Source organism: Lissotriton helveticus, chromosome 3_1, assembly GCF_964261635.1.
Source record: "Lissotriton helveticus chromosome 3_1, aLisHel1.1, whole genome shotgun sequence".
Classification (NCBI taxonomy): Eukaryota; Metazoa; Chordata; class Amphibia; order Caudata; family Salamandridae; genus Lissotriton; species Lissotriton helveticus.
The window spans coordinates 557,484,467-557,497,766 of record NC_136061.1 but is presented as its reverse complement, the minus strand read 5'-3'; the positions used below and the strand labels follow the sequence as shown (position 1 = coordinate 557,497,766).

The window sequence follows — 13,300 nt, the reverse complement described above, 5'->3', positions numbered from 1 at the left end:
AGCCTTCCGCTTTCACTGCTAGGGGACGTATTGCGGAGAGGCTACTTGCTCCCTTACTGGAGGTTGACCTCTCCACCCTCACCTGGCAGTTTCACTTCAGTTCACGACCAGTAGTCCTTTCAGGGTTTGGTCCCGCCGGGTCAGATCTACAGCTGAGGGGGGGTGTCACCAACAAAGAGAGCAGCCCCAGGGAACTGTCAAACTCCCTACTGAGCGCCCACCTCCTCACTCCACAGCCTGGACTCCAGCTGACCTCCTCTCACACCAGAATCTCTCTTGCCAGCCCTCCACACAAAATAGCCGCACAACATTCCACTACATATAGCCTATCACCAGAGGGTCTAGAGTGGACCAGAAAGTTCTGGAACCTCTCATCTTACCCAATGGCCCAAAGCCATGAGGTGAAAAGTTGGCAGTTGGTAGCCTCCAGTTTGTAACTCTGTTTTTGTAAATTCAGTCAGAAAGGCACCTAGGCCTCAGGATAAAGACTATGAGGGCAAAGAGCACCTAACCCCTAGGTCAACACCTGAAAAGTCCAGTAGACATAAAAACAAAGAGATTGAGGAGCAAAAAGGGGACAAAAATAAATAAATAAATAGGAGGGACCACCCAAAGGGCCAACAGGTCTAACACACTCCTTAGAGTGAGCGATGCAATAAACACCCATCAATTCCCCTACTATATTCCCATTCTAAACACCCAATTGTCCAACCTCTCCCCACTCCTCAGTCCAGTTACATTAAGCCCAAGAGTCCTGCCTGACCACCTACCAAATTTCAAGACTTTCCATGTCAAAGTATTTGTAACTCAACATGCTTACCTACTTCTCTATTCTACTTTTGGAGGCACACATCCAAGCCAGGTAGACAGGCTGAGGGTCCTGGCCAGCGACTCGTTGACTTCCTAAACCTCCACCTTTCAGGCACAGTGATCATTCCCAGATGGAACTAGCCACTTATATAGACACCTACCACTCTTTTCCCAGATGCAATGATCCCTCCCTGACAATTCTGTCCATCTCACAGACCACTTTGACAAGGTCGTCTGTATATACCATTTGTTTTTTATTCCTCTCTGACAATTCTGTCCATCTCACAGATCACTTTGACATGGTCATCTGTTTATACCATTTGTTTTTTATAAGCATGTATACCAACCAATTTATCAAACTGCAAATAGAGTTGCAAGAAAATGTCTGAATGCCAAGTGAAGTGGTTAACGTAATATAAGTGTAAATATGTATATTTGTACAGTGGTGCTGGATGCAAAACTTTAAGCATACGTTTGGGGAGAATGCTGAAAGCCCCTTTTTAGGTGTCCTCTAAGCAGCGCGCATGTGCAGCTTAGGAGGGCCTTTAGCCGTCGCTCTGCTAATTTTCAAGCACACACTCGTGCTTTTGGCAGCATCCACCTTGCGGGAGCGAGCAGCTGAGCGCATGCTAATTGGCCGCTGCTCGCTCCAGCAAGGCGGATACCGCCACAAGCACGAGTGTGTGTGTGAAAACAGCTGCTGTCACACGAGCGCACCACACAGCTCGCATGTTGGTGACTTTGGCCTATCTCTTCTGCTTTTAAAAAAGGAGCAAGGCTGTGTTTCACTTTCGTATTTTGTGCGTCCGCGCTTATTGTTTCTTTCCCTTTTCATTGTATCCTTCCGGTTAATACTTTCATATTTGTATCCCTATCGGTGCCTCTGTCCTCCCATTTCGCATTCTTTGTTTCCGCACTCTTCCATGGATTACGGTGTGCTGCTGGTCGCTGTGTCGTTTGCATCTTTCCATGTTCTCAACTGGAGTGTGGATCGGTTCTCTCCTACCCCGCACTCCGCGCTGCGAAACCCGTGGAAATGGAGAAACATCTGGACCTCCTTCGTGCACAGCCTGCTTATCGGCTGCTGGGCTCTGCTGGGGTAGGTGTGGTTTGTGAGTGTGTCCTTGAGTGACGACAGTTGCACAGACCACAGGTGCAGGGATGCGGGTGGATCACTGCTGATGCGATGTAGACGGCCAGAGCTATCTGGTGTGTGTGGCTTAGACAATTTAGAGAATGCAAACAAAACGCAACTGTGTTGAGTCCGGCACACGAGCGAACAATGGTCAGAAGTGTGGGTCAAAGGTCATAGGTAAACTGGGGCCACTGCTGCAGCCAGACTTTAGAAAACCGCGGACGTTAAGCAGCCTGGTCTGTAACGCACCCGCCTTCGTCCCCCAGATCATGTGACCAGCTCTTTATCACACACACACACACACACACTGTCCTGTTCACAACTTCACACTCATTTGTGTCTCTAAACATAGTTTGGTGGGACAACGGCAAAATTCACTGGAAATTGTAAGAGAGACGCACATATTCAAAAACCAAGAGGAGGTTTCTCTGACGTGCACTCTTGCCTGCTTCTACGCCTGGGCGGCCACATGGCTCCACCTCATCACGGACACTCTTCCCACTCATAGCCCTTCCTATGATAGGTTACGCGTTCTCGTTATAGCAATCTGGGTTAGCGTCAGTTGAACTAGTCAGACTAACTTATTTAATAGTAGTTCTCTGTAGTGTAAGAGTCTATACCTGTAAACCGTCTATTTAATGACGTGGGGGGTGCGTGTGTGTGGGGGCAGGAGGGTGGTAAAAATTAAGCACTCGCATCTGGTGCAGATGGAGGAACTGACTCCTAGCCTTCACCATCTAGCTGAGCTCAACCTTTCTCTGCGGAGAAACCTGGTCTTCACCCGCCACATGAAGTGAGTGCATGGTAGCACAGCACAGCTGTATTTAGCAGCAAAACATCCATACACACCCTGAGTGGATATTTCAGTATATGCACACTTAAGCACTGCGACAAGGTTTTAGAAGGCAGAAAATGAGGAGAGATACATGCACATATGTGCGGCTTCTGGAAAGGCAGCGCACCACTGAGTTCCACATCCTTTATCAACGTGTTTATTTCTACCCTTAAAGCTTTATAAAGGAAAGTGTGGGTTAAAATGCACAGAACAACTCTCAGGACAAGAATACTCTTATTAACATGTTTAGAGTAGTTTGCCATTGTCCATATATTGGGACTGAAGCCCCAGTTTGGCTTTAAAAAAAAACGGAACTGCCCCGTTTGACTTTTTTGCTGCCCCTCATCAGAACCCCCACCCTTTGTTTTTTTAGGGAAGCTTCACTTTAATTACCCTATTTTACACATGTATTCGTGTTTAAAGCAATGTCTTCCTGCATTGTTGGGGCCCAACATGGTTGTAACACAGGTAACGCCAAAGTGGGTCCCCCTTTCATTGGTACACAGTACCCAGCTTATGACTCGTTACGTAAACGGGGGACATCCCCTCACTCACAGGGCGCGCCATGTTTCATCACTGCGGCTAATCCCACGTGTCTCTTATTTTCAAATGGAAGTGTCAGTTCATAGCACCAGAGGCAAAGCAGTAGTAGGAACATGCTAAGACACTAGCATTGTTGTCCCAGGGAACCCCTATCCTGTTGTGTAGCCCCCTCCTTTCTCTGCGATGGCCACACATTCTTGCGGTGGGAATTTTTCGAGCGTTCACCCTAATACAGTTGCCACAAACACCTTACTTTGCATAATCTGCTCTGCTTCCAAGAGCTCCTCAAACTAGGGAGCGATTCCCCCATGATAGGTATGTATGGTGGGGTACCATGGGGTTTGAGAGCTTGAGGCAAGGGAGACTACTGGAGCCATATCAGAAGTAACAAACACTGGCATAGCCAATAGGTCTCGCCTGTGGGACCTTATAAGTGTTTAGTTATCCAGCACAATATCCTTGGTGCAAGAAAATCAAATGTTGCATGGCTATACTCTTATAAGGTCCCAAAGGCAAGGCCTATTGGCTATGCCAAACCTTGTTTAAAGAGGCATACATGCAGTTTCTCACCTAAACAAGTCTCCTGCCAAATTAAAAGCAGAAGCACCATGTTGAACTGGAAAAATATTTGAATTGAAATGGTTTTGATAAGTGCTTGCCTCACAAGGCTTTTTTCCCACAATGCCATTTGAGCCAAAAGATAATGTTGAAACTAAATTTCTCAGTGTGTGCCATTAAATACTATGGCCAATGCTGAATTTCTCACCACCACTTTGTTTCACATCCATCCTAGTTGGATTTCCAAAAACAACTACAGGGCTGTAAGATAATAAGGGGCTTTCTAAATGTCTGTCCTCTAAACATTCTGGGCAATGTAGGGCGTAAGTAATTTGCTTACAAAAAACATAATATCTCTGTGATTCTTTTGAAAACAAAAAAGAAACCAGGCCAAAAGGTCCTCGTTTTGAGGTAGGTATATAGTGTGTCTATCGTATACAACCACTTAATTATTTATATTTGCTCCACAGCTGGAATTTATAGGAGTATGATTCCCACTGGGATGTCCATAATTTACAATCCTTTACAGTCCCAATTGATAAAGGTAGAAAAAGTTTCACACACTTACTTCTACAAAGTTCCCAGAATATACTTCTTCCAGAGTTACTTCCAATTCCACAATAATGTCACTTCCTCTTGGAATGTTCCGGTCCTGTTGGCGTGGGTTTCCGCCAAACATAAAGCCAAAGTCCCCAAAAAAGCTGTAAAGAAACAATTGTAGATTAGAACAATGTTTTGAAGAAAATCTACTTCATTATAGTAAATCTATGTTTGCCCATGCTTGGTTGTTGATTATTATGGGGTCAATTTTTTTGTGCCCAAATTAAAACAAGAAAAACTCAAAATAGTAAAATACCCTAAGTAATCCTTGGCTACAGTCTTTTTTAGAACAGTGTCCCTAACATGGTCATTTGCTCTAGAACCTATTTCCAAATTTGAGTGATTACAGACATTTGGGACAGATCACAACATGCTGCACTGAAGGAGTTTGTTTCAAAGTTCAGAAAGCAAAACATTGCTGATCTATGCATTATCCTTGGTGAACGGAGCACAAGGACCACTAAGGAGGAGGTGATTTGTCAATTGCCAGGAGATGGGATGCATGAGAATATCAACTTTAGATGTTCCACTTCAAAACAGCTTCACTTATACAAACTGTAGCCCGCATCACTAATTAGGCTGTGACAGACGCAGTTGGGGTGACAAAATGGGGTGTGCGGGTGCTTTGGTTGGGTAGGTTATATATACAACATTATAAGGAGCCTTGTCTTGTTCCGTATAACTGCCTTGTGAAAATTAGTGGCGAATGGTGCATTTTAGCTTCTAATGGGCCCGCACCAATCCTTAAAGCTGGATGGTAATTAAAAAAAAAACCTTTACAAAATGGTTTTAAGGATCTCCCTGAAGCACAGTGTGGGTAATTAGCGCATTTTAAAGAACAGTGGAGGAACCCTGGATACAAAAAACACAAGTATGCACATGGTGTTGTAAGTGCCAAATTGGAGCATTAACCAAAGACTAGTTCACAAACTGATCTAAAGTCATGGAAGGCTCTTTCATAGCTTTTAAGAAGTACATACATAAGGCATTTTAATTCGAAAACTGTTCATTACAGCATAGTAACAAACACCTGTGCAAACTACTGTTGACAGGACAGCGTTCATCACTTACAAAGATAAGGAGCTTGTACAGTAAGGAAGGTGATGATGTGGAACAGGTTCCTGACAGATGTTTCCTAGTGGAAAATGCATATCATCTAGAACTATCACCACACAATCGTTAATGAGATCAAAGGACCTGATCTACTAAGAGCGAGGTTGTTGATTTTGCAATGGAACCTATGTACCAAGAGTCACACTGCAAACTCTCGAGTCGCAGTGGGCCGAAGAATGAGTGGTCTAATGAATATTAGTCAGTCAGGTCCCTATTGCAATGCTTATGACTGACTACAAAAAAACAGGGATGGTGGTCTGCAAATAACAGCAGAAACGCCATTTCGGTGTTTACATTCCTAAAAGAGAACCTTTTTTTAAAGTTTTTTTTTAATTTGCTTTATTTTTACAAGCAGTCCATGTTCCTTAAATTACAAAATGTTACACGCTTTGGAAAATATCATGAGATCAGGCAGTGGTCCTTTAGACCACTGCCTTCTCCCCAACCGAGGCTGTTGGCACAATACACAAAGGGGAAGTTGTTTTGTGAATCACTTACCACCTCCTTTGAAGGACAGTAACTGGTTATGACTTGGACCACAATGGCAATTAGGAGGGGATGGTCCTTTTCATGATGACTCCTAACTGCGATTTGGAATAGATCGCGACACTCGCGACTTGGAAAGGCTTTTCCGACCCGGAAAATGGGTGCAGTTTAAAGAACAATGGCTCTTTGCAGTTGTACATCCTGTAGCTTTGCAACTTACAAGGTTTGCAACCACAACAGGGCTTTGTACATTTCACCCTAGAGTCTTATATTCCAAGACCTCTGAGTCAGGCTAAGTGCATCACTGGTGCTGTATATGGTCAAAATACAGGTCTTCAGTCTGTGACAACACACATGGTCCTTTGAATAATTTGAAATAAAATGTCCGCACAGATAAATAGGGTGTGATAAGCCATACTGTGCAAATTTGCGGAGTAGAGACAGTTGTGGTGGATGAAATATAAATCCATCCTTTACATAAACGTATCTATGCTAAAACAGAATTCTCCAATGAATGCACCCTAATTAAAAGTATTTAAGTATACAAAAAACGGATGGATAGAATGCTTGAGTTAATCTCAGACGCTGGTAATTACTCCGGGCCGCATCCCAGTCCATCGTTATTTTGTACACCATGCCACCTCAGTTTGTACTCAACCATATGCAGATCGGTGTTGACCCTATTCCAATTGGAACAGTCCAATGTCCATGTCGCCTTTTGATTCCTTACAAATACAACCTAATTCAGAAGTGATTAGACAAGCGATTTTTAGAACTACAAACTTTAGCATTAATGGACATGTGGCGGGGCGATTTTTAACTGTAAAGAAAGGAATCTGCTGCCTACAGTAACGACCCTTGCTGTCTTGTGCATGGGTCAGCTGTGTGCAGTCAAGGAGTTGTGCTATGCCACCACCAGCACAGACTGATAACAAGCATTTACAATGCAACGGTCTCGCCTTTGCCAAAGTTAGAGCTATTGGCATTGTAAATGACAACATTTTTATTTATGTGTTGGTTTTGAAAACAGATAAATAAATGGCATTGTCATTTACAATGTCAATAGCCATACAATAGCCATACAACTTGTAATTGCATTACACACACAGAGGGTCACACGCACACATACAATCTTACTACCACACACAATTTCTCTCTCACACACAGTCTCTCTCTCTCCCACACAATCTGTCAGTCTCTATCGTGCACACACACTTACAATCTCACACAAACGCTCACACATAATCTCTCGATCACACACACAATAATTATCACTTTCTCACATACACACTCTCACACACAATCTTTCTGACGCAAACACTTGCAATTATTTCCACACACACAAATGATCTCTCTCACGCAGACATAATCTGTCTGTCCCATCGGTGCACCCAACAATAACTGGAAATGTGTCAGCGCTGTACAGGAGACCTCTAGCGTGATTTTTTTTTTAATTATTTTTTTACAGACACCGCCTTCCAAATATTGCATTTAAAGAGAATAAAAAAATGGAGAGCATTCTATGAACCTTTGTATCTCTGTTTCTTTGTATCTAGTTTCTTTCAATGCGCAGTATATTAAGCCTTTTCTCGAACAATAAAACTCTGTGGAGGGAAAAAAGCTGGAGGCCTCTCTATACTAAAATAATTGAAAACAAAGGGGCAGGAAAACGATGACAACATTTGGAAATCACCCGTTAAATGTAAATAGATATGCGGTACCCCAAAATGAAATATTCACAGCTTACAAGGGAGGCAGGCCCTTGTACACTCGCAGTACTGTTCATTTACATCTAAGCACAGCAACATGAGGCCAGCGCCATGTTCTAAGTTTTGGCCTTTATTAATAGTAAGAGGTAGCAAACAGTGTGTAACAAGTTTGTAACAGTGTGTAAATAAGTCCCCTTTACCTTTGGTGAAGTGACTTATATACGCTGTATGTATGTACACTGTAGTAATGTTAATTGACTAAACAAAAGATTACAAATAAATTGAACTTTATAAGGGCTTCATCACAACATACATTAAGTAATGCACGAAAAGCAACATCCATCAAAGATGGAAGTCTGGCGAAAATCCAAATAACTTGGTTTTGCTCTGAAATCTAAGCCCAATCACAGCCCAAGCAGCAATTCAATGGACTATCTCAGCAAAAAGGAAACGGAGGTCGTGAGTGGGTTTTTTACGTCAATCTATGTTTGCAACTTGTGCGGACCATCAATCATTTCACAGTGACAAGAAAATCCAGCTTAAGTTAAAGAACATGGATCAACATATCGGAGTACAATGCGAGCTTCCAATACACCCCAACCACTGATTTCATTAAATTGAACTTAACCTCTCTGTTCATCCAACTTCCTCATTTTTCAGAATATGTAATCATCAAGCACCAGCCTCCATGTTATCATCAAAGCGGTAAGCAGAACTGGCATTAATATGTGCACTGCAAGAAATTCACTGAGACGCGGCCGCAGAAACGATTTCTGGCAGATCCGTTAAACCAATAAATCATCACAAACAATTGCGGGGTAACTCTCACTCGTGATTAGCCAGGGACCTTCAAAACATCCGAGATGGGGCTGTGGCAACAGAACACATCTCTCTGACCACACATACCATCATTCAAGAATCAAAACTACTCACTGCAGTGGGAATGCCTCGCTACGTATTTATGACACGAAGAATTCTGTGAACCAAAGAGGGAAAAACAACATGCCATGGAGCGTTTTCATGTCCGTGGTCAGGAAAAGCATTTTACACCATGGCGTTACAAAGCTGCTGGACCAAAATGTACTTGTCTTGCACTTTTAAAGCGACACTGGCTTTTCTCAAAACAACAAAAACAAGCGTCCGCGAACTTGAAAAACAAGAGCCTCACCGGAAGTCAGGCAAAGTCGCCTGTGACGGGGGCGGCCCTGCTTCTGGACCGGAAGAGAAGGCGGAGTGAAAGCTTCTAGCGACGCCAGAAGGAGAGCGGAGTCCCTCAGAATTCACCTGGTAAGTTGAAAAGGGCTGGGGGGGCCTCGGTTCCCTCGTTGTGTGTGTGTGTGTGTGTATGTATGTGTGTATGTGTGTCTGCATGTGTGCGACGGCGGGGGAGAGGTGCACTCGTGTGTGTGTGCGTGTGTGTGTGTATGTGAGCGGGGGGGGGGGGGTGGGTGTCTGTATGTATGTGCGTGGGCGCTTGTGTGTGTATGCGCATGCATGTGTGCTTCCCAGGAGACGGTGCCTGACCACAGCGCTCGTTCGCGTGCCAGTTTGGAATCGCCTCCAAGGCGATGCGCGCGGCCAGGATTGTCTCCTGGGAAGCACACATGCCGACAAAAGAGCCTCGGCGGAGACGCGCTTCCGCACGTTCAGCCGAGCCCTAAAAACAACAGCTGTCTCTGCTTGAGGTAGAAAAAAAGGGGAAATTGAGAAGCAACACATGCCTTTCATGTGTACAAACATGCATGCACCAAAAAAATAGTTTTCTGTGTGAGAGGAAAGTGCACAGTGCTAATTTGCTGGTTGGGCCTCACCTGCATTTGTAACAAGTTTGCAATGTTATGTTATATTTATTTGTACAGCCCACGGCTACTCAGAGTGTCCCAGCGCGTGAAGTGGAAAAGAAAGCTAAAGCCAAGCAGTAACTAGAAGAGAAAGGTTTTAAATTTTTTCTTAAAGATTATAGGATCCTGGATGCCACACAATGGCAGTGCGTTCCAGGCCAGGCCAGCTTTCCTAACAAAAGAGCTCCCGCCAAGCCTTTGTCGGTTAAACCTAGGGGTCTGCATCAGTAATTGAGAGGAGAAACGCAGCTGTCTCCATGGGTTATAAAAAGCAAATCTTTTCTGTAGATAGATAGGGCCTGAGCCATTGAGGGCCCTATGGGCAATGGTCAGCATTTTAAATTTTGTCTGAGAATCCAGTGGGAGCAAGTGCAGTGTGTGCAGATGAGCGCACACACCACACCGATTTAACAGACCCAGTAGGAGTCTAGCTGCTGAGTTTTGGACTACTTGCAGTTTCTTTAGGAGGTAGCCAGGGATACCCACAAAGAGTGTGTTAGCATAGTCCAGACGGGACAGGATCAAGGCACGGACCACCGTTTCTTTGGCAGGTCTAGGAAGAAGACGTCTTCAGTGCTTTCAAAGTGCCAAAACAGGTCCAAGGCAGCTTCTTGACCTGTGTTGAAAAGTTCAAATTTTCATTGAACCAAACGCCAAGATTTTTTGCAGCACTTCTCCCTGCACTAGCCAGGGGGCCACAGCCTCTCTCTGAAGTTGGCAGAAAATGAACCGTATAAGAGAACCTCAGGCTTCTCTTCATTACACTTCAGCTGCGCCTGAGCAAGCCAGTGAAAATCAGAGGACAGGCAGTGTTGCGCAGCAAGGACTGAGTCATCGTCCCAACCCTAAGGGAACAGAAGCTGAGTGTCATCCATGTAGGTCATCACCGTAGCCCCTAATGATTCCGCTAGATAAACCGACGGAGTGACATAGATGTTAAAAGAAGAGGGCTAAGGGATGACTTCTGCGGGACGCCAGCGGCCACCTGCTGAGGCACCGGGGCATACGGAGGAAGCCAGACCTGCTGTGACCGGCCCTCCAGGAAAGACCTGATCCAACGCAGCACAGACCCGGATATGCCTATCTTCAAGAGGCGAGCAAGGAGTGTGGCACAGTGTTGAACGCTGCCGAGAGATCTAGCATAACCAGAGCTGCTCTCCCGCAGGGGTCCAGACACTCCTGGACACCTCTAGCAATGCTGACTCTGCTGTAAGATGGCCGGAAACCAGATTGTGCTGGGTGCAACAGACCAGATACCTCCACATGATTGGAAAGCTGATTCGTAACCACTAAGAGTAGGAAATTAGCATGGCTCCCGCCAATGCTCTCTACCTTCTATGTACAAGGGGCACTTACACCCAAGTAAACTTTGCATAACAATCAAATCCGAATGTGGTGGTATTTTGATACTACTACGACACAGTTAATATTTATTGAGGGTCAAAATTGTGTTACAGCAGATTAATGGGTGCCATTTAGGGCACAATATTAATTTGGGTAGCGACCCAATGGCACAAAGAACGCTGATCAAGACAAGCATTGGAAATGCAATAGGTCTCGCACCATTAGAGTTAGTGCTTTTAGAATTGTTTATGGGTTTTTTTGTAAATGTTTAGCATTTTTGTTTCCTGTAGCCAATGCGAAAGTATTACAAATAAAAAAAGCCATAAACATTTCTAAAAGCTCTAACTGAAATGGTCTGAGAACTATTGCACTGTGTGAGGGTGAGTGAGGGTGAGTGAGGGTGAGTGAGGGTGAGTGAGGGTGAGTGAGGGTGAGGGTGAGTGAGGGTGAGTGAGGATGAGGGTGAGTGTGGGTGAGTGAGAATGAGGTGTTGTGGGTGAGTGAGGTGTTGAGGGTGAGGCTGAGGCTGAGGTGTTGAAGTGTTGAGTGAGAGTGAGGGTGAGTGAGGAGTTGAAGGAGAAGTGTTGAGGGTGTGTGTGTGAGGTGTTGAGGGCTAGTGAGGGTGGGGGAAGTGTTGAGGATGAGTGAGGGTGAGTGAAATTGAGGGTGAGTGAAATTGAGGGTGAGTGAAATTGAGGGTGAGTGAGGTGTTGAGGGTGAGTGAGAGTGAGGTGTTGAGTGAGAGGTTGAGTGAGTGTGAGTGAGGGTGAGGGGTTGAGTGAGGGTGACTGAGGGTGACTGAGTGTGACTGAGGGTTAGTGAGGGTAAGTGAGGGTGAGTGAGGATGAGCGTGATGGTGGGTGAGGGTGAGTAAGAGTGAGTGAGGCTGAGGGTGAGGGAGGGCGAGGCATTGAGGGTGAGTGTTGGTGAGGTATTAAGGGTGAGTGAAGGTGAGTGAGAATGAGGGTGAGTGCGGGTGAGGGTGAGGCGTTGAGGGTGAGTGAGGGTGAGTGAGGGTGAGGGTGAGTGAGAGTGAGGGTGAGAGTGAGGGTGAGTGAGAGTGAGGGTGAGTGAGAGTGAGGGTGAGTGAGAGTGAGGGTGAGTGAGGGTGAGTGAGGGTGAGTGAGGGAGAGTGAGGGTGAGAGAGTGAGGGTGAGTGAGAGTGAGGGTGAGTGAGAGTGAGTGAGTGAGAGTGAGGGTGAGTGAGGGTGAGTGAGGGTGAGTGAGGGTGAGTGAGGGAGAGTGAGGGTGAGTGAGGGTGAGTGAGGGTGAGTGAGGGTGAGTGAGGGTGAGTGAGGGAGGGTGAGGGTGAGTGAGGGAGGGTGAGGGTGAGTGAGGGTGAGTGAGAGTGAGTGAGGGTGAGGGAGGGTGAGGGTGGGTGAGGGTGAGGGAGGGTGAGGGGTTGAGGGTGAGGGGTTGAGGGTGAGTGAGGGTGAAGGTGAGTGAGGGTGAGGGTGAGTGAGGGTGGGTGAGTGAGTGAGGGTGAGTGAGAGTGAGGGTGAGTGAGAGTGAGGGTGGGTGAGGGTGAGTGAGGGTGAGGGTGGGTGAGGGTGAGGGTGGGTGAGGGTGAGGGTGGGTGAGTGAGAGTGAGGGTGAGTGAGGGTGAGGGTGGGTGAGGGTGGGTGAGGGTGAGTGAGGGTGAGTGAGGGTGAGTGAGGGTGAGTGAGGGTGAGTGAGGGTGAGTGAGAGTGAGTGAGAGTGAGGGTGAGTGAGAGTGAGGGTGAGTGAGAGTGAGGGTGAGTGAGGGTGGGTGAGTGAGTGAGGGTGAGTGAGAGTGAGGGTGAGTGAGAGTGAGAGAGAGTGAGGGTGAGTGAGAGTGAGGGTGAGTGAGAGTGAGAGTGAGTGAGAGTGAGGGTGAGTGAGGGTGAGTGAGGGTGAGGGTGAGTGAGGGTGAGGGTGGGTGAGGGTGAGTGAGGGTGAGTGAGAGTGAGGGTGAGTGAGGGTGAGTGAGGGTGAGGGTGGGTGAGGGTGAGTGAGGGTGAGTGAGGGTGAGTGAGGGTGAGTGAGGGAGGGTGAGTGAGGGAGGGTGAGGGAGGGTGAGGGAGGGTGAGGGTGAGTGAGGGTGAGTGAGAGTGAGTGAGGGTGAGTGAGGGTGAGTGAGGGAGGGTGAGGGAGGGTGAGGGTGGGTGAGGGTGGGTGAGGGAGGGTGAGGGGTTGAGGGTGAGGGGTTGAGGGTGAGTGAGGGTGAAGGTGAGTGAGGGTGAGGGTGAGTGAGGGTGGGTGAGTGAGTGAGGGTGAGTGAGAGTGAGGGTGAGTGAGAGTGAGGGTGAGTGAGAGTGAGGGTGAGTGAGGGTGAGTGAGGGTGAGTGAGGGTGAGGGTGAGAGT

General features: G+C 46.5%; 1 protein-coding gene across 1 annotated transcript in view; it reads right to left on the bottom strand.

Annotated features, from left to right (window-relative positions):
* Positions 1 to 13,300, bottom strand: part of DNAJB11 (DnaJ heat shock protein family (Hsp40) member B11) — a 201,749-nt gene that overhangs the window by 69,625 nt on the left and 118,824 nt on the right. The window contains exon 4 of the mRNA XM_078680479.1: positions 4,450 to 4,582. Within this exon, the coding sequence (XP_078536605.1) occupies positions 4,450 to 4,582 (133 nt within the window). The remainder of the gene's footprint in view (positions 1 to 4,449; positions 4,583 to 13,300) is intronic.